The 21,633-nt window shown below is 37.9% G+C and overlaps 1 protein-coding gene across 1 annotated transcript in view; it reads right to left on the bottom strand.

Annotated features, from left to right (window-relative positions):
• Nucleotides 1-21,633, bottom strand: part of Wnk3 (WNK lysine deficient protein kinase 3) — a 126,493-nt gene that overhangs the window by 50,582 nt on the left and 54,278 nt on the right. The window contains exons 8-10 of the mRNA XM_051179541.1: nucleotides 21,039-21,333; nucleotides 11,000-11,100; nucleotides 10,695-10,844 (exon numbers count right to left, since the gene is read on the bottom strand). Of these exons, the coding sequence (XP_051035498.1) occupies nucleotides 10,695-10,844; nucleotides 11,000-11,100; nucleotides 21,039-21,333 (546 nt within the window). The remainder of the gene's footprint in view (nucleotides 1-10,694; nucleotides 10,845-10,999; nucleotides 11,101-21,038; nucleotides 21,334-21,633) is intronic.

The following is a 21,633-nucleotide window of genomic DNA, read 5'->3' on the forward strand; positions in this document are numbered from 1 at the left end:
TATGAGTAGAGAAACTGAGCTAAGCCCAAACAAGTAAGCACGTACATATTCATTGCTCCCTACTCTTGACAAAATACTAGTAAATCAAATCCAGTAATTTATTTAAAATGACATACTATGTCCAAACAAGTTTATGTATGACAAGGATACAAGGTTATTTCAATATTTGAAATCCATTGCCAAGTATGGTGGCTTATGTCTGTAATCCTAATACTCAGGAGACTGAGGTACAAAGATTGGTACAAGTTTGAATATGGTTTGGGCAACTGAGTGAACTCCAGACCAGTCAGAATTACAATGTGAGACCCCATTTAAAATAATCATCAGTGGGACTAGAGATGGAGTTAGAAATTAAGGCCAGCCTGAGAAACCCAGAGAAATCATATCTCAAAATAAAATAAAAACCAAGCATGGTGGCATAGGCTTTTAATCTTAGATTCAGGAGGCAGAAGAAGGATCATAATTTCAAAAACTGATTCAGTTAAAGAATGAGTTCAAACCTAGCCTAGGCAACTTAGTGAACCCCAGTCTCAAAATATAAAAACATGGCACTGAGAAGATGGCACAGTGGAATATGTATTTGCCACATGAGTATGAGGTCCTGAGTTCAAATCTGTAGAACCCAATTAAATCTAGGTGTGACAACAGAGTGTGACAGTAATCCTTGCTTCTATGGCAAGATGGTAGGCATATACAAGAGAATCTCCAGAAAATCCTGGGCCAGCTAGCATAGCTTTCCTAGCAGTGAACAACAGACAAGCCTAATCAAGTGAGGACCAAATCTCAGTATTCTCTGAATTTTACATGTATATCATGGTACATGCCTGCCCATACACAACAGACAAAACATTGTTAAGGCTGGGGATGTAGTTCAGTGATAAAGTGCTGCCCTATTATGTGTGTGGCCCTAGATTGAATCTCTACTATCACAGTAAAAAAATGAATAATAAATAAATAAATCTAAAAGAACTGAGATGTGGCTACACAAATAAACCATGTCTTTGAAAAAGAGAAGTGACGCTTTTTCGAATAATGATGGGAGATGTCATTCTGTAAATATGATTCTTGTATTGGTTAATGAATAAAGCACTGTTGGCCATAGGAAAGGAAGATAGGCATGACTAGGAGACAAGGAGGAGAGAGGAAGTAGTAGGGAGGAGGATCCAAGATGGAGGACGGGGAGAGAAGAATGCCAGCCTCTCTCTGGTAAGACAAGACCACATGGAAGTACTTAGATTAATAGAAATGGGTTAATAATTAAGACAGAGCTAGCCGATAAGAAACTAGTAAGTGGCCAACAGAATTATATCAAATACAGCGTCTCTGTGTGTTATTTGGGGCTGGCGTGGCACTGGGACAGGCCGGCAGAAAAAAACCTTACTCATAACACAAGCAGGCTTACGACCAGCAAGCTACTGTCAAGCCCAGTATGAGTAGATGGTCCTTGGAAAACCGGATATGCACATGAAAAGAATGAAAATGAACCTCCAAGTACACAGAAAAAATAATCCAGAGTAGATCAAAGACTTGGATTTAAAAACCAAAATTCAAAACTGCTAAAAGAAAATTTAGGCAGAAATATTCATAATTTTGAATTAGGCAATAGCTTCTTAGGTGTGACATGGAATGTGTGAAGCAATTAAAGTAAACATAAATTGAACTATGCCACAAAAGACATCATCAATAAAGACAAAAGACATGCAGATTATGAAAACTATCTAGTCTACTATTAAAAATTCATAAATAATTCTTATGATTAAATCATAAAATTGAAAAAATTAAAAGGTGGGCAAAATATTTCAGTAGGCATCCCTCTGAATAAGTTAAAATATAAAAAGACCCTAAAAATATATGAAAAGATGTTCACCACCAGGGGTCTTCAAGAATATACAAATCAAAACCACGTGGAGACTGCTTTCATACTTATAAAACAGGACCCATAATCAAACAGGCTTGTTAAGAATGTGGAGATGGCAACATATTTTCAATAAATCATGCTGAAATAATGGGATGTCAAAAAAATGAACATTCACCCTCTACTTCACATCATTTATAGAAACTAATTAAAAATGTACACAGACATTAATATAAGACATGCCACCAAAAAAATCTCATAATATATTACAGAGTATCTTTGGAACATAGCTACAAAGGTTTCTTAGGTCATACAAAACAACAGTTAGTTTTCATCAATTAGATTCCTCAAATTAAATACTTTGTCTCATAACTGAGAATATTACAAAAATAAATAGGCAAACCACAGATTGGAGAATATATTGTAAAGCATGTATCTGAGAAAGGACTGATATCATGATGAATATATAAAGAAGTCCTATAAGTCAGTAAAACGATAAGAGTAAGATAAAGTGGACAAATGAACTACATGCTTAACAAAAAAAGAATATAGAGTAACAAATACAAGAAATGATGCTCAAGGAAAATAAAACCACATGAACTGCTCTTGCTAATGTTCACTACCAGCACACACATCAGGAAGCTTATAAACACTTGTGACTCCAGTTCTAAGGTCATCTATATACACTTGCACATGCAAGCAATTATGCATATAATTTAAAATAAATATTTTTAAAACCACAATGAGACTCACTAACATCCACCAAAGTCACTAAAACTTAAAACACCAAACAAGACATAGTGGCACATGCCTGTAATCCTACAACGTGGGAAGTTAAGATAGGAGAATCACAAATGCAAGGCCAGTCTCAACTATGTAACAAATTCAAGACACTGTCTAAAAAAATATTAACACCCCACATGTTGGTCAGGGTGAATAACATTCAATACATTGCTGATGCTAGTGTAAAATAGTGCAGGCAATTCAGAATACTGTTATTTTCTTTGCTTCCCTCCATCCTTCCCTTTCTCTCTTTCTCCTTCTTCCTCCCATTTCTCTTCCCCATCTCTCTTTTTCTTTCAACAGGGTCTCTCTACACAGCCCTGTCTGGTCTGGAATTGTTAAATAGACCATGTTGCCTCAAACTCACAGAGATCCATTGCCTGCTCCTGTCACCAGAGTGCTGTGTTTAAAGGCATATGCTACCACATTTGGTAGAATTCTTTAAAAGTACAAAAATAAATAACATAACCACTTACTCTATGCCCCAATGAAACATAACCCTAGCTGTTATCCATGCCAAAATATGCTCACAAAAAGAATGTTCAAAGCAGTTTTATTCACACAGGGTAAAAACTTCAGAAAGCATTCAAGTGTTAAAAAATAGTAGAGGGATAAACACATTTAGTATATTCATAATTAAAATTATTCTATAGTAAAACAGTGAGCTGCTTTTGTACAGAAATGGCTCAATCTCAAAAACATGTTCAATAAAAGAAGCCTTACCCCTTACCCAAGCATATATTGTATTATTCCCACATATATAAATGTCTAAAATAGACTAGACTCATCTATGGTGAGGGCTGGGTTAAAGGGACGTGAATGGGGGGGGGGAGTGACTGGTATATAAAATGAATTAAAAAAATAAAATTAAAAATCAATGGTGGTTGACATTGGTATGGTGTGTAGAGGATTTACAAAGAAGAGGCATGAGGGAAGATTCCTAAATAATAGATGTAGAATTATATTGGTAAGCAAACTGTGATATAGAAGAAAAAATCTGGTGAAACATCTATTTTTGCAAATTAAGTGTTTTTGGAACAAAACCATGCCTGTTTGCTTACAATTTATCAGATTGCCTTCATGCATGTAACAGCACAACTCATTAGTTGCAACAGAGATTATATAGTATACAAGCCCAAAATCATTGTCTAGATTGTTACAGGAAGTTTATCAATATGTGAACTATATCCATCATGACAATGTCTTTGTTTCCTTAGCATTTGTCAAAACTTACTGAATTATGATATGTTCCTTTTACTGTACATAAATTTAAACAAAAATACGGAATCCTAGTTAAGGATATGTGTGTTACAGTATTATGAAACAACTTTGAAATGCATCAGAAAAATAAGATGGCAATAAAACAAAGAAGTAATATTCTGTATCATGTAGTCAAGCTACAGCCTTCAAGCTCAACCTGATTATAAAAGTAAGTTTGTAATACAGCATATATAACAAAAGTTAATGATAAATTTTAAGTTGTAGCTCTAAGGGTGTTAATGCAGTATTTTCACTTATTCTGTATCTCTGAAGATTTTCAAATAAATTTCTGGGGAATATTTTAAGAAGGGAAATATAAAACACATGAAATTGCCCACAGAGGGATATTCTGATTCAAAATGCTTTATGATCCCATTTATTTCAAATAACTCAATCCTGGATCAGTATGTGCAAAGAAACTACCATTGCAAAAATACAGCTTGGCCTATTGCTATTTGGACTCAGTGTGTACACACTAGAATTCACTAACATTTATATCCTTAATGAACAGAGAATTTTATAATAGATAATATCTGAGGTAACAGCTGTTTGGAATAGTAATACACCATCACTAGAAAATAACTCTTATAGCAAAACACAACCTTTACCAATGGACTGCATAGCATTCTATTAACTCAATATTTAATTCAGACTTTCAGATACCTCTAAAGCAGAGCAGAAGAGAAAAGCAGCAACAAAACAAGCAAAATCCAGGTTTTCCATTCTTTCTTTTAATTAAATCAATTTCATGAGTGAGCTTACTAGCATTATTCTAATTCTGACAAGGGAAGATAACTATTTAACAAAAGGGCTGTGAAGTATGATTGTGTTCACAGTCTCTGAAGCCAGGTAGTCTGGATTTAAATGCAGGCTATATTTTATGGTACAGGGTTCAGTACTTAACCTCTCTATCATTACCTTTATTACTTATGAAATGAGAATAACAATAAGACTCCTATGACAGATATTAGGGAATTAAACATAATGCTTTTAGAATGGGAAGGAATGCTGGGGAGGCAGCTCAGTGATAGAACACTCATCTACCCTATGTGAGACCCTCTGTTCAAGCCTTATCACCACAAAAAAGAAGAAGAATAACTGACCTATTCAAAGATTTGGTTTGGAATCTGAACAGAATTCTCAAAAGAAGAAATAAAAATGGCTAAGAAATATCTTTAAAATGCTTATGGACTCTAGCAATTACAGAAATGCAAATTAAAACATTTTGAGATTTCATCTTATTCCAACTTCAGCAAAGGTCAACAACACAACCAACAGCAAATGTTAGAGAGGATGAGATTGTAAACTGATCCAATCACTCTGGAAACCATTGTGGAGTATCCTCAAACAAACAAAAAACCTAAAAATAAATCTACAATATGATCCAGTTATACACTCCTTTGCATACACCCAAAGGACTCAATGTTACTCCACAGATACTTTCTCATCCATGTTCATTGATGCTCTATTGACAATAGCTGTTATTCACCTGATGAGGGGGTGGTGAAAATGTGGTGCTTATACACTATGGAACACTATTCAGCTATAACAAAATATGAAATCATGAGTAAATCGATGGAACTAGAAAAGAGTAAGATAACTTAGACTCAGAAAGACAAACATCACATATACTCTTCTCATCTGTGGTTCCCAGCTCCAAACCCTTAAATGTGACAATATAACCTAGAATTAACTGCAGAAACCAGCAAAGTAAAAAGACTGCCTTTTGTGTGTGTCAGGAGCAGGTTAGGAGCAATAAGAGAAGGGAGTAATAGGACACAAGTGATCTGAAGGGGGAAGGGCAAATGGGGTGGGGTTTAATTAGTAAAAAGGATAGAGATAAATATTGGAAGGAGGATAAATAACAGTATGGATGTCCAAAAAGTCATTAGGAATTATACTATCAACTCTCTACCTAAAAATACTTATAATACCTGTAAGTGTGTGTATACATACACATATACAGTTTAAATGTAATTTTATCATCTGAACTGACAAAAGCTCCTCTGCAAGAGCCAAAATTATCTGACAAAAATCCCAACACCAGATAATGAACAACCCTCTTTTGAGTTGTTGGTCAGGATTGTCCAAGAGACTCCTAAAACATTACAGGTTATTGTTGTTGCCCTTGGTTGCCCAAGAAATGGTAATTCCTATTGGTGAAATTACCAGGCACCTCAGGCACAGGGCCCAGAGTACCCTGGGTTGGAACTAATATGGAACTCTCCTTTCTGATAACTAGCTTTCCCAGTAGAGGCACCACACAAGCTGCTAATGGAGGGAAGCAACCAACAGTTGTACCTGACTATGTTAATACCTGTGAACTACAAGAACCAACAAGGCATGATATTCTTAAGCATGAAGTAGTGACTTGTGTATTTGGTGATAAACAACAGCTCTCTATTTGGACTTAAGGACTACTCAGCCAGAGGAAAATCCTGCCTGGAAACTTAGCCAACTACCAATCAAAATGCAGTTGTGGAGCCCAGTCACAACTAATACATCTATAACACAACTGCCATACATAGTAGGCTCAGGAGTCATAATGGAAGAGGGGCAGAAAAACTGTACTTGTTATGAGATTGTGTCTCCTAGTAGTATCAGAAGATATATTCACAAAGTGTCACTAATATGGCTGCCTAAACATGACCTGAACAAGGACAACAATAAAAGACATGCCTAAGTTGACAGAGAAAAAGCTCATGAGGCTAGACAAAGAACCACAGGCAACTATAGACCATTGAAAATGGAGGACTGTCTCCACTCAAAATGAGCTTTCCTGATACTAATGGTCAGCTCTGAAAACATATACATAACATCATATAGACTAAGTAGGTTATATTTATATATTTAGTAATAAACACATACATACTGTGGTGGTTTGAATGAGAATGGCCTCCACAGCCTCAAATATAATTGGATAAGAAGCTTACATGGAATATGCTGTGACTCCAATGGTTGTACAATATAAAATAGGTGCTCAAGGCTGGCAGTGAATAAACAGGCTGTGTTGAAAACTTATGTAGGTTATTTATGCTAAGAAAATAATTTGTTTCTGGGGATGTGTCCCACAGTGCAGCTGCTTAAGAACTTTCAGTGGGAGGTGGAGGCCCTGAATAAATGTTTTGAATAGGGTAAGATGGCCATTCCCAGGACAAAATCATACTTTCAGAACCACCCTTTGGCTGCTGCTGACTTGAAAGAGCTTTAGACCCTCGCAGAACACAATCTTGATGAACATTCTCCTGTGGTGCTTCCATATTAAGTTGTGAAAATCAAGCTTGCTGCTGAATAGTGGCTTGAAAATAAGAATCCTTCAAATACATCTGGCTTTGTGTCACTGAAGAATCTGGAGTTATACAATCCTGATGTATCACTGCAGTTTTTGCAATGGAGATGAGTTCCCAAAATGCCTCCCAATGGAATTAGAAGGGAAACAAACTTTACAGCAGTATTCTGTGTACTGCTCACATTTTGGGCAGAAGAATGATTTAACCAAGTTTGAAGTAATTAACTGGAAAGAATCAGGAACAAGAAGTCTGATTGGCAAATGGTGGTTTGACTAATGCCTTATTCCCATTTCTGGGGCCAAGATCAAGTTGAAGACCAAATGTTAGATGCTACAAAGTCATCTGCGAAGCAGGCAATGTCTGAGAAGTTAACTGCAGAAGGGGTTGGTTGTGAAACTCCAATAATTAACAAGTCTAAAGTCCTGGGTTGGGCTGAAGTTTGTCCTTCTGCTCTAAAGACCTGGTGTTAGGTGAGGAAAATTCAAATTGTAAATTCATAAACTTTTCCCATTTTAATGGGACTGTTTCAAACAGATTCAAAATAAATAATGCTGTATTCTAAAATTTTCACTCAGTAATCTAAGAGCTACTAGGTATAAGCATTAGGCATTCATTCTACAAAACTCCTTACACCCATGAATAAATGCTATTTGAATACATTAAAGAGCTAGGAACATTCCTAGCAACATAATGTTCATGCCTACTCATTTACTGCACTTACCATATAAATCATTCAAAACCTGGTAAAGACATAGTAACAACTAAATCTGACACTTTTACATAATATGGGAACATGCTCCAAGAGAAAATATGAAGGTTTTCAATATAATAACTAAAATAAATAAGTATTCTCTCAAAAACACAGATGAAAGTTGACAGAAATAAGTACAGGCTGGTTGTAATCATTCCTAGAGTTTAACCGTTTGCTCATAAAAAGACCCAAAGACCCAAATGGTGGTGGTGGTGGCTTGAACCATTAGCACATATATCTGAATGTTTGGTGCCTAGTTGGTACTGTTTAGAAAGGCTCGAGGAAGGTATGTCACTAGGGGTGGGCTCTGGGGTTTCATAAGCCTATACAAAGTTCAGTCTTGCTCTGTCTCTGCCTCCTGCCTGCAGATCAGAATGTAGAACTCTCAGCTACTGGTCCAGCTCCATGCCTGCCTGCTATTATACTCACCATGACAATAATGAAGAAACTCTAAAGCTGTGAACAAGCACCAATTAAATGTGTTCTCTTATAAGTTGTGTTGGTCATGATGCCTCTTTACAGCAATAGTACAGTGACTAAGACAGTTGCTTAGGTGTATTTTACGTAGTAAACAAAATGGATAGGTTACAAGAATAGTATACAATATGCATTTCTGTCTATTATTGACCTTTCTAATACTTTTTTACTTATGTGTATGTATCAGTATGTATGTACACCCATGGAGGCCAGAAGAGGACATTTAATCCCATGGAGATGGAGTTACAGGCAGTTGTGAGCAGGTCTTTTCTGGAAGAGCAAGTCCTGCACTTCACTCTGAGCCATCTGTCTAGTCCCATTATCTACAATTTAAATTATATATGTATACACTAAAATGACAAATCTAGAGGCTATAGTCTCTTGCTGGAAGGATAACAGGTTAATAGGTGATTTTCACTTTCTTCTTTATAATTTTATGAACATGGTCTTCTTATGTAGTTCAGGCTGGCCTGGAACTTTCCATGCAGGCCAGGCTTGAGCTGAATTTGTGATCCTTCCTCCCTAGCCCCCCGCCAAGTGTTGAGATTCCAGGTATGTGCCACCACATTCAGCTTGAGTGTTAATTTTAAATGTGCAAATAAAACTTCCAAAAATGCAAATACATTTTAAACACCTATACTTATTGCACTTAAAGTTAAGCATATGTTCAACCTACAGGATATGCTTAGAAATAAATGAGGTAAACCACAATGTGAGGTCAATTGCAGATATGTAAAATATAACTTATAAATACTCCCAACATTCTCAACTGTATCTATGGACCAACTTTACTCCAGCATAATTTAAATGCCTCTGTCATTTTTTCAAGTGCACATCTCCTATAAGACTATGAGCTCTTTGAAGGTAAGAATAATGTCATGTTCTTTTTTTATTTTCTCAGTAGGTAGGAATCATTAAAAGTCTATTGATAGATCCAGGTGGTGGTGATGCACGCCTTTAATCCCAGCACTTGGGAGGCAGAGACAGGTAGATCTGTGTGTTTGAAGCCAGCCTGGTATACAGAGAGAGTTCCAGGACAGCATCCAAAGCAATACAGAAAAACCCTGTCCGAAAAACAACAAAAAAATCTATTGATAAACTAGAACTACCCATGGGCCAATTTCTTTAAAGAAACCAATGTTCCACATGCTAACTAGAGAATATCTACAGGCTTAGAACATCTTATTCCCAAAGATGGAAAGTACATGCATGGAGTGGCGAGTGGAGCAAAGAATATGAGTGACATGAAAAAGTCCAATTATGTCCAGAGTCCATGACATAGGCAACCAGAATATTGTGTGGATACATGAATTCATGAAAAGATGGTTTACTTGTTTCAGAAATGAATACTGGCTTTGTGTGTTTGAAAGTCAAAATTTCTTCTAGAAAAAAAAATGAATCTAATAACAAACTAAGAGTTTAAATGAATGTGTTAAAAATCAGGAAACTATGAAATACTTAATGCTTAATGCTTTAATTAACTGAAAGAGATATCTCTCCATCATCTAACCAATTTGGAAAATTTTAGTACAAAGAAAGTACTGCTTAACTGATAGAAAGGGGTAGGGGGAATCCTAAGTAAATTAAATCATCTTTGATTGCACTAAGTTCTCTAGTCTTCTAAAGTTACACATGTAGTAATGAATGTAGTATTTCTAAATTTTACTTGCACAATATTAAGTATATTATCAATAGAAATGTATTGGGTATGAGTAGGTAAAAATAACTTCAAACTTTCAGTAGCTTTTACCTAATCAATGGCTAACTGATGAAAGAGAATTGTTACCTGTCAAAAAATCTTAGACAATAGGAAATAAATTAGAATTAATAAATAGCCTCTAAAATATATGACTTATGGAAGCTGAAGAGATGGCTCAGCAGTTAAGAACACTGGATACTCTTCCAGAGGACTTGGTTCAATTCCTAGCACCTACTTGGCAGCTCATAACTCTTTAACTCTTGTTCCAGATCTGACACCTTCTTCTGACCTACAAGTACCAGGAATGTATGTGGTACATAGAAATACATGTAGGGAAAACACTCATACAAATAAAACTAAATTAAAATTTTATATCTTAAATTAAAAACACTTTAAAAATTTGTCTCACTTGCTGGGTGGTGGTGGCGAATGCCTTTAATCCCAGTACACAAGAAGGCATAGGCAGATGAATCTCTGTGAGTTCAAAGACAGCCTGATCTACAAAGTGAGTTCCAGGACAGCCAGGGCTGTACAGAAAAACCCTGTCTCATAAAACAAACAAACTAAAATGCATCTTACCTTTATCTGTGAGACCTTCTGGATATTTAATGGAGAAATTTGGGACTGTGAAACAACTGCATGTCCAACGGCATATATGGGCATAACAGAGGACTGACCTTGAACCACAGGCAAAACTGGGGACTGAGTCAGCTTTGGCTGCTCCTGCAACTGGTAAATAGAAAAAAAAAGATAAACTCTCCAATATAGAAAATATAATAGTAGTTCCCTCATACCTGAAATTTGTCAGCAATGACAGATTTTTCATGAGAAAAATGTATTTGCCCTAGAACACGTATGTCAGCCTGTAGGATACTAAAAACTACCTGTGAGTTAGTTGTCTGGTTTGAAGAATAGGCTATAGTGGGAAGACTTGAAGTATCTGAATGTAGAACTGGTCCAGCTGCTGCTTCAGATGAAGTGTCACCTTTAACAAACAAAATGAACAAAAGGTAGAAGGGCACATATGAAGCACAATATTCAAATGATATAAATAACAGTTAAATGTTTCTTTTTAATGTATTTTCTGCTATGAAAATCATAGTTTCAGATAAAATATGTATACTTAATAATTAATACTTTTTAAACAACTAATACCAGCATTTGAGAGATAAAAGCAAAAAAGATCACAAGTTAGAGGCCAGCCTGTATTACAAGTTAAACTCAAAGACAGTGTGGCCTGTCTCAAAATTAAACAAATAGCCAACAGGTAAAACTCTTATGGGTCAACAAGATGATGACATTGTGGTGTATGCAATAGTTTCTTTGTCTTAGAATGCAAGGGATCAAACACAGGGTCTGAGACAGAATAAATTCACACTCTGCTATGGATATGTGTTTCCTTCCCTAAATTTTTCTCTTTTTCTTGTTTTGTGAGAGTAGCAGAAAACCATGGGTGAGAAAGAGAGGGAAGGAGGAAAGATAGAGAGAAGGGGGGAGAGAAAGAGAACATACTCACATGCGTGTGCACAGGTGTACAACACTAGATACTGGTGCTTACCTTTTCTTTCTTTCTTCCTTCCTTTCTTTCTTTCTTTCTTTCTTTCTTTCTTTCTTTCTTTCTTTCTTTTTGGTACAGGATCTGTCACTAGCTTGGTGCTCATGAAATAGGTTGGGCTGACTAGCCAGCAAACATTGGAACCTGCCTGTCTCTACTTCTATAGCACTGGGATCACAAGTGAACAACATCAAACCTGGTTTTGTAAGTTGGTTCTGGGTTACAGAATCCATGACTTTGTGCAAGGCAAGTACTGAGTCATCTCCTCAGGCTGACATCAAAGTCTTGATCCTCCTACCTCAGCCTTCAAAGTGCCTATCTCCCAGAGTCTTAAATTTTTCTTTATAATGCAAACTTAAAATAATCACATAAAGCCGGTGTGGTCGCATACTCCCTTAATCCCAGCACATAAGAAAGAGAAGCAGGCAGATTTTGGTGAGCTTGAGGACAGTCTGGTCTACAGAGTGAGTTCCAGGACAGCCAAGGCTACATATAGAAGCCCTGTCTTTAAAAAAAAACGCATAAAAATAATTCTACGAGCTGAAGATATAGTTCTGTGGTGAATTACTTGCCTAGCATGCACAAGACATTGGGTTCTATTCCAATCACTGCAAAAAAGAGAAAGGGGTAGGGAATAAGAGGTAAGATGGTAAGAAAAGGAGAGTAGGAGGTAAAAGAAAAGGCAAGGAAGGAAAAAGGGGAAAAGCAAGGGAAAGCAGCAGCTAGGCACAGTAGCATATAACCCATAATCCCAGCACTTAGAAGAGGCAAGAAGATCATGATATAAGATCACCTCGAGGCCAACAATCCTGCGAACTTCAGGGAACTTCCTGGAGCTGTTCTGAGCACACTAGACCTGCTCAGGACCACCTGGAACCCACACTTGCCTGGTCTCTGACCCCCCCACCGCCAGTGCTCTACCAGAGTTCCAGGCTCCTCATAGAGATCCGCCTACCCCCCCCCCCCAGTCCCTGCAGGCTAGACCCTTGACTCCCATCGCCGGGCCTCCCCTTAAGAGGCCTCAGGTGGAGAGTGTCAGACACCAGCTAGATCCACCTATCAGCGTGGAAATATCCTGAGTATCAGCCCAGTCTTTGGCCCCCATCACCAGGCCTTGGCTAGAGGTGACTCTGGGACCAATTCGGGTGAAATCCCCCCACACTCTTCCCCGGGAACTCCATGGATTGGCCCCAGATCTCGCTCCCCCTGTGTCCTGTCCCCATCAAGAGCGAGCCTGGTGCTCTGATACACCCCTACCTACCCCCAACAAGACCCTGTCCTCCCACTACTAGGTGCCCTACCCTGCCACTGTCCAACCACTCTGGTTGAGCACTGGGACAGAGAGTGGAGCCAACAATCCTGCCACCTTCGGGGAACTTCCTGGAGCTGTTCTGAGCATACTAGACCTGCCTATCCACTCGGGAACCACACGGGAATACACACCTGCCTGGTCTCTGACCCCCACCGCTGGTCCTCTATAGGATTTCCCGCCCCTCCCAGAGATCAGCCTATCCGTCCAGGCCTTCCTGAGCCCCTGCAGACAGGATCCTTGGCCCCTATCACCAGGCTTCTGCTAAAGAGGCCTCAGCTGGAGAGTGCCAGTCCCAGGCTAGATCAGTCTATCCACACATAGAACATCCTGAATCCCAGCTTTCAGGATCTTTGACCCCCATCACAGGTCTCCTGCTGGAGCCTGATCTTTGACTCCCATCACCGGGCCCCTGCCTGAGGAGAGTCATCCTAGAGAGCTTGGACCACCCAGAGCTACAGACATCGAACCTCTGACCCATGTAAGCCCACCTGGGGAGTACCACAGAGAGAGACCCCACCCACACCTACTGGAAGAAGTGATGGGAAGACTGCAATACAAGAAAACACCTAAAAATAGAAAGACAAGCATAACACCACCAGAATCTAGGGACTCGACACAAACTAGATCTGAACACCCGAAAGCAGATGAAGCAAAAGAAAATGACTTAAAAGTTATCATCATAAAAGTGATAGAGGCCCTCAAAGACAATGTAAGAAAATCCCTTAAAGAAATGGAAGAAAAAACAAAAACAAACAAACAAAAAAAAAAACCTGGAAGAAATGAACAAATTTCTTAAAGTACAAAAAGCCAAGAAAAAAAAAAAACAATTAAACAGGTGAAGGAAAGGTTCAATATTTGAAAACTGGAATAGAGACAATAAAGAAAACACAAACTGAAGGAATGCTGGAAATAGAAAGACTGAGCAAATGATCGGGAACTACAGACTGAAATATCAACCAAAGAAAATCGTAAATCTAACAAATCCCTAACAAAAAAAACATCCAGGAAATGTGGGACACCATGAAAAGGCCAAACCTAAGAATTAATAGGCATAGAGGAAGGTGAGGAATCACAGCTCAAAGGTATAGAAAATATATTCAACAAACTCATTGAGGAAAACTTTCCCAATCTGAAGAAGGACATGCCCATGAAAGTACAAGAAGCATACCGAACACCAAATAGACTGGACCAAAGAAAAATACCCCTCGACACATAACAATCAAAACCCCTAACATACAGAATAAAGAAAGAATATTAAGAGCAGCGAAGGAAAAAAGACAGGTAACATATAAAGGCAGACCTATTAAAATTACACCTGACTTCTTCATGGAAACTCTCAAGGCCAGAAGGTCCTGGAGAGATGTTCCAAAAGTACTAAGAGTCCACGGATGCCAGCCCATGCTATTGTACCTGGCAAAATTTTCAATTACTATAGACAGAGAAAACAAGATATTTAATAACAAAGCCAGATTTTCACAATATGTATCTACAACTACAGCCCTACAGAAAGTTCTGGAAGGAAAACTCCAATCCAAGGAAGTTAACTAGTCTCACAAAGACATAAGTAATAGGTAATCCCACTTCACCAGAACTCAAGGGTAAAGCAGGACAAATATATTCACAATACCACTGCCAACAACAACTCTAAAACAAATAAGCATTAACAATCAACGGTCCTTACTCTTCCTCAACATTAATGGTCTTAACTCGCCTATAAAAAGACACAGGCTAACAGATTGGATACGAGAACAGACTTCACACTTCTGCTGCATACAAGAAACACATCTAAGCTTCAAAGACAGGGTAAAGGGCTGGGAAAAGATCTTCCAATCAAATGGACCCAAGAAGCAAGCAGGTGTGGTTATCCTAATATCTAACAAGTTAGACTTCAAACCAAAATCAATCAAAAGAGAAGAAGACAGTCATTTCATATTCATCACAGGAGAATATGCACAAAGTCTCAATTCTGAACATCTATGCCCCAAATACAAAGGCACCCACATTCGTAAAAGAAACACTGCTAAAAGTCAAAGCTCACATAAAACCTCCAACACTTATAGTGGGAGTCTTCAACACCCACTCCCACCACTAGACAGGACAACCAGACAGAAACTTAACAAAGAAACAAAAGAACTAACAGAAGTTATGTCCCAATTGAGTTTAACAGACATCTATGGAACATTCCATCCAAACATGAAAGAATATACCTTCTTCTCAGCTCCACATAGAACCTTCTCTAAAATCAACCACATACTAGGCAACATAACAAACCTCAACAGAAACAAAAAAATTGGAATGGTCCCCTGTATCATATCAGACTGCCATGATTTAAAGTTGGAATTCAACAACAAAAATCACAGAAACCCTACAAACTCATGGAAACTGAACAATGTGCAATTACACCATACCTGGGTCAAAGAAGAAATGAAGAAAAAAAATTAAAGATTTCTTAGAATTCAATGAGAATGAGGACAAAAAATACCCAAAATCATGGGACACTTTGAAATGCCCATGTGAAGAAAACAGAGGACAGTCACATTAGAGAATTAACAGCACAACTGAAAGCCTTAGAACAAAAAGAAGCAAACTCACCCCAGAGTAGTAGATGCCAGGAAATAATCAATTTTAGGGCTGAAATCAATAAAGTAGAAACCAGGAAAATAATACAAAAACAATCAATGCAACAAAGAGTTGGTTTTTCAAGAAAATCAACAAGATAGACAAACCTTTATCCAAACTAACGAAAAAACAGAGAGAGAACATGCAAATTAACAAAATCAGAAAGGAAAAGGGGAACTTAACAACAGACACAGAGGAAATCCAGACAATTTTCAGGTCATACTTCGAAATCCTGTATTCCACAAAATTTGAAAGCTCAAAGGAAACAGACAAATTTCTGGATAACTATTACTTACCAAAATTAAATCAAGAACAAACAACTTAACGAAATAGAAGCAGTCATTGAAAGCCTTCCAACCAAAGAAAGCCCAGGGCCAGATGGCTTCAGTGCAGAATTCTACCAGAATTTCAAGGAAAAGCTAATACTCTTCACATTGTTCCACAAAATAGAAACAGAAGGTTCATTACCAAACTCTTTTTCCAAGGCCACAATCACCTTGGTACTAAAGCCACACAAAGACACAACTAAGAAAGAAAATTATAGACCAATATCCCTGATGAACATTGATGCAAAAATAATCAAAATACTGGCAAACCAAATCCAAGAATACATCAGAGAAATCATTCACCATGTCCAAGTAGGTTTCATCCATGGGTTGCAGGGATGGTTTAACATGCAAAATCTATCAACGTGATCCACTATATAAACAAACTGAAAAAGAAAAACCACATGACATCTACCTAGATGCTGAAAAAGCCTTCGACAAAATCCAACACCCTTTCGTGATAAAGGTCTTGGAGAGATTAGGGATAACAGGAACATACCTAAACAGAATAAGAGCAATATAGAGTAAACAAACAGCCAACATCAAACTGAATGGAGAGAAGCTAAGGAGATTCCACTAAAATCAGGAAGAAGACAAGGCTGCCCTCTCTCTCCATATCTCTTCAATATTGTACTTGAAGTTCTAGCTAAAGCAATAAGACAACAAAAGGAGATCAAGGGGATCCAAATTGGAAAGGAAGAAGTCAAAGCATCTCTATTTGCAGATGATATGATAGCTTACATAAGCAACCCAAAAAACTCTACCAGGGAACTCCTACAGCTGATAAACACTTTCATCAAACTAGCAGGATAGAAGATAAACTCAAAACAAATCAGTATCCCTATTTTATTCAGACCACAAAGGGTCTGAGAAAGAAATCAGAGAAATATCACCCTTTACAATAGCCACAAACAACAAAGTATTTTGGGGTAATGCTTACCAAACAAGTGAAAGACCTATATAATAAGAACTTTGTGTCTTTAAAGAAAGAAATTAAAGAAGATACCCGAAAATGGAAAGATCTCCCATGCTCTTGGATAGGTAGGATAAACATAGTGAAAATGTCAATCTTGCCAAAAGCAATCTACAGATTCAATGCAATACCTATAAAAATTCCAGCACAATTCTTCACGGACCTTGAAAGGATAATAACAATCAACTTTCTATGGAAAAACAAAAGACCCAGGATAGACAAAACAACCCTGTAAAATAAAAGAAATTCAGGAGGCATCCCTGACTTTATGCTCTACTACTGAGCTATAGTTCTGAAAACAGCCTGGTACTGGCACAAAAATAGACAAGTAAACCAATGGAATTGAATTAAAAATCCTGATATTAACCCACACACATACGAATGCCTGATTTTTGACAAAACAGCTAAAAGTATACAATGGGGGGAGGAAAGCATCTTCAACAAATGGTGCTGGCATAATTGGATAATGGTGTGTAGAAGACTGCAGATTGATACATGTCTATCGCCATGCACAAAACTCAAGTCCAAATGGATCAAAGACCTCAAGATAAATCCAGCCACACTGAAACTCTTAGAAGAGAAAGTAGGAGGAACCCTTGAACAAATTGGTATAGGAGACCGCTTCCTAAACATAACTCCAGGAGCATAGACACTGAGATCTGTAAGGAGTAGAGTTTTTCCTCCCGCAGCCTAGTCTGGTCCCGCTGCCGCGCCTGCCCCAATTAACACACAGAGACTCTGTATTTGATATTATTTTGTTGCCCTGGTACTTGTTTCTTATTAGTTAGCTCTGTCTTAAGTATTAACCCATTTCTGTTGATCTATGTATTTTCAGGTGGCCTTTTCTTACCGGGGAGCCGGCAGGCATTTTGTTTTCTCCAGACTCTCCATCTTGACTCTTTCTTATTACTTCCTCTTTCCTCCTTGTCTCCTAGTCCCTCCTCTCTTGCTTTCCTATTGGCCAACAGCGCTTTATTCATTAACCAGTATGAGAAACATATATACATAATGGCATCTCCCATCAGAGATCAACAATTAATAAATGGCACCTCCTCAAACTTAGAAGCTTTTGTAATGCAAAGGACACAGTGGACAAGACCAAACGGCAGCCCACAGACTGGGAAAAGATTTTCACTAATCCTACATCTGACAAAGGGCTGATCTCAAAAATATACAAAGAACTCAAGAAACTAGTCAACAAAACACCAAATAACCCTATTAAAAATGGGGTACAGAACTGAAGAATAAATTCTCAAAAGAGGAAATAAAAAAGGCTGAAAGACACTTAAGAAAGTGCTCAACATCCTTAGCTATCAGGGAAATGCCAATCAAAACAACTTTGAGATACCATCTTACTCCTGCCAGAATGGCTAAAATTAGAAACACCAATAATGACTCATGTTGGAGAGGATGTGGAGAAAGGGGAACACTCCTCCACTGCTGGTGGGAGTGCAAACTCACACAGCCATTTTGGAGATCAGTATAGCGGTTCCTCAGGAAAATGGGAATCAGTCTACCATAGAACCCGGCAATTCCCCTCTTAGGGATATACCCAAATGATCCACATCAATGCAACAAAGACACGTGTTCAACTATGTTCATAGCAGCATTATTTGTAATAGCAAGAAACTGTAAATAACCTAGATGTCCCTCAACTGAAGAAAGGATAAAGAAAATGTGGCACATCTACACAATGGAATACTACTCTGCGGGGGAAAAAAAAAACAATGAAATCTTGAAATTAGCAGGCAAGTGGATGGAACTTGAAGAAACCATCCTGAATGAGGTAACACAGGCACAAAAAGAGGAACATGGTATGTACTCTCTCATATATGGATTGTATACATAGAACAAAAGATCACCAGCCTATACTTCACATTGCCAGAGGAACTAGGATACAAGGTGTATTCTAAGAGATTCATATAAAGTCCCTCACAGAAGGGGGAGGGACAAGTTCTCCAGAGCACATGGGGAGTTTGGGGGCCAGTGGAGGGAGAAAAGGAAAGAGAAAAATGTTGTAATTAAAATACAATCTCACAAATAAACATAAAAAAGATTACACACACACACACCAGTATCACAGCAATCAATAAGAAGCCCAATTATTGGAGAGGGAACTAGGAGAAAGAGAAGGGGTGGGAGCCATTATTGGTTTGACGAGAACACTGAACATAAAGAAATATCCAGAAACCTACAAGACTGACTGCAACTAACAATTTCAGCAACAGTGGAAAGCCTACCATAAATGCCCTTCCCTGATCATGAGATCAATGACTAACTTATCCACCATCATGGAGCCCTCATCTAGTACTTGTTGGAAACAGAAGCAAACACCCACAACTAAACACTGAGCCGAACTAGAATCCAGATGCATAGAGGTAGGACATGACCATGCTGTAGAAACACATAGAGACAGCTGACCTGAACAAGGAGGAGCCAACAGGCCCCCAGAGTGATAGTCCAGCATGGGACTGACTCAGACCCCCTGAACATGGCTCTCAGCTAGAAGGCCTGAACACTCTAAGGGACCTCAGACAGTGGAACCAGGATGTATTACTGGTACATAAAAGGACCTTGCAGGCACATCCCCCATAGGAATACTCCCTTAACCTAGAGACAGGAGAGAAGTCCTAGTCCCTATTTCAAATGACTTGACAGATTTAGATGAACTCTCCTGGATGGCATCATCCTACATGTGGAGTTGGGTGGGGGTAGGGGGACAGGGGAATGGCAGAGGAGGGTGGTCGGTGTGCATGTGAGGGTGTAGTGAGGGAAAGAAGAAGGGAGGAGGGAGGGAGGGAGGGAGAGGGATTGATATGTAAAAATAAATATAAAAAAGTTAGAAAAAAAATCACCTTGAAAACAAATAAACCAAGAAGAAAAACACAGATATCATGGAAGAAAAATCAACTAACCCCATATACCAATGTTTTATGTGTATCCTACCTAATGTGTACTTGCTATTATGATTTCAGTAAAATATAAATGTCCTGATCCATTTCTCCTAGAAAATGGGAGGGTGAACTGTGGTTGGAATGCAAAATGAAATTAAAAAAAAAGTAACTCCTTTGTAAATCAATTGTATATAATTACACAAATACTGTGGTTTTACTTTTTACTTTTTATTTATTTATATTTAATTAATTAATTGGTTGTTGCTGTTGTTTTAAGATGGTCTCACTATGTAGCTCTGGCTGGCCTAGGATTCACTTTGTAGACCACGTTGGCCTCTAACACAGGGATTTGTCTGTCTCTGCCTCTAGAGTGTTGAGATTAAAGGCCTGTGCCACCATACGCCTTACTGTGTTTTAAAAAAAAAAAGATGATAAATTATTGCAAAAAAAAAAAAGCCAACAACTAGAAATCTTACGTTTCCATTCCAGTCTAAAATACTAAGGCACTTAACATCTAGAAAATTTCTTCTTAAGAAATAAACTTTATCTTTAGTTCTAAATTTCCTTCATGGATTTATGCTAGATTGTTACAAATGTTATTTTTTAATTTTTATTTATTTATATTTTATGGATGAGAGCTCTATATGTATACCTGCAGGACAGAAGAGGGCATTAGATTTGATTATAGATGGTTGTGACCCACCGTGTGGTTTCTGGGAACTGAACCCCAGACCTCTGGAAGAATAGCCAGTGCTCTTAACCTCTGAGCCATCTCTCCAACCCATTACAAATGTTATTAGTATCATTTCTCTGAACTGGAATAGTTGTTATAGTATAATCTTTCTGCAACTAGAACATTAGGCAAGCCACTTAAAAACATTCTTAAATGTATTTTGAGATGACTATTGTATACTCTTGTCTGGCCTTGAACTAGCTAAGGATGACCATGAACGTCTAATCCTCCTGCCTCTACTTTCCAAATGCTAGGATAACTAGTAAGTACCATCATGCCCAATTTATGTATCAAGCTCAGGGCTTCCTGTATACTAGGCAGCACTCAAACTGGAAAAAATTCCTAGCCCAGTTTTCTTGATTTTAAGATAAGAAAATCATTTTGTATATTTCAACAGTTTTAAAGAGGATTAATAAAATTATAGATAACAGAATATTCTAGAAAAAATCTAAAAATGCACTTTAAAAACAAGGAACTATGATTAAATATTTCTTTGTCTTTATAATTGTACCTCTAACAGAGGAGCACTGCTGCTGTGGTTTTCCCTGTAGAATCTGCTGTCGAACATGCTGATCAACTTCTGTTTCTTCACATTCAGCTACAGTGTGTGTACCAGGAGCAGGTGGTAAAGTTGTAGTCTGCTGCTGAGGAAATACATTTCCCACATGCTTGCACTGGGAATCCCTGCGTTCTTCCAAGCATCCAACAGGCTTCTTTTCCCTTATCTTTTTGATCAGTGTCACACGGTCCCTAATGGACTTAGCAACAGCTTTGGAATCGCTTTCATGGAAGAATCCAGACTTGACCTAAAAAGAAAACATAATAGATAAACAAACTACTTCTTTATTTAAATCAATATTTTGTACAACAAACTCAAAATCTTATTAAATAACTAATAATTAATAGCTTGTCTCTATATGTTTTTTTAAATTGGACATATGTACATGTGAAGGCCTTTAATTGATAACACTTCAGGGACTGATGAAAGAGGAAGTTGTGATGCCAGTTACAAAGCCTACCTCAAAATTCAGTAACAGCATGCTCAGTACTGACATCAGAGAAATATAGCTAACTAAAATGGTCTTTTGCCTTACTTGCGTACATTA

This window comes from Phodopus roborovskii, unplaced genomic scaffold (genome assembly GCF_943737965.1).
Source record: "Phodopus roborovskii unplaced genomic scaffold, PHOROB, whole genome shotgun sequence".
Taxonomy (NCBI): Eukaryota; Metazoa; Chordata; class Mammalia; order Rodentia; family Cricetidae; genus Phodopus; species Phodopus roborovskii.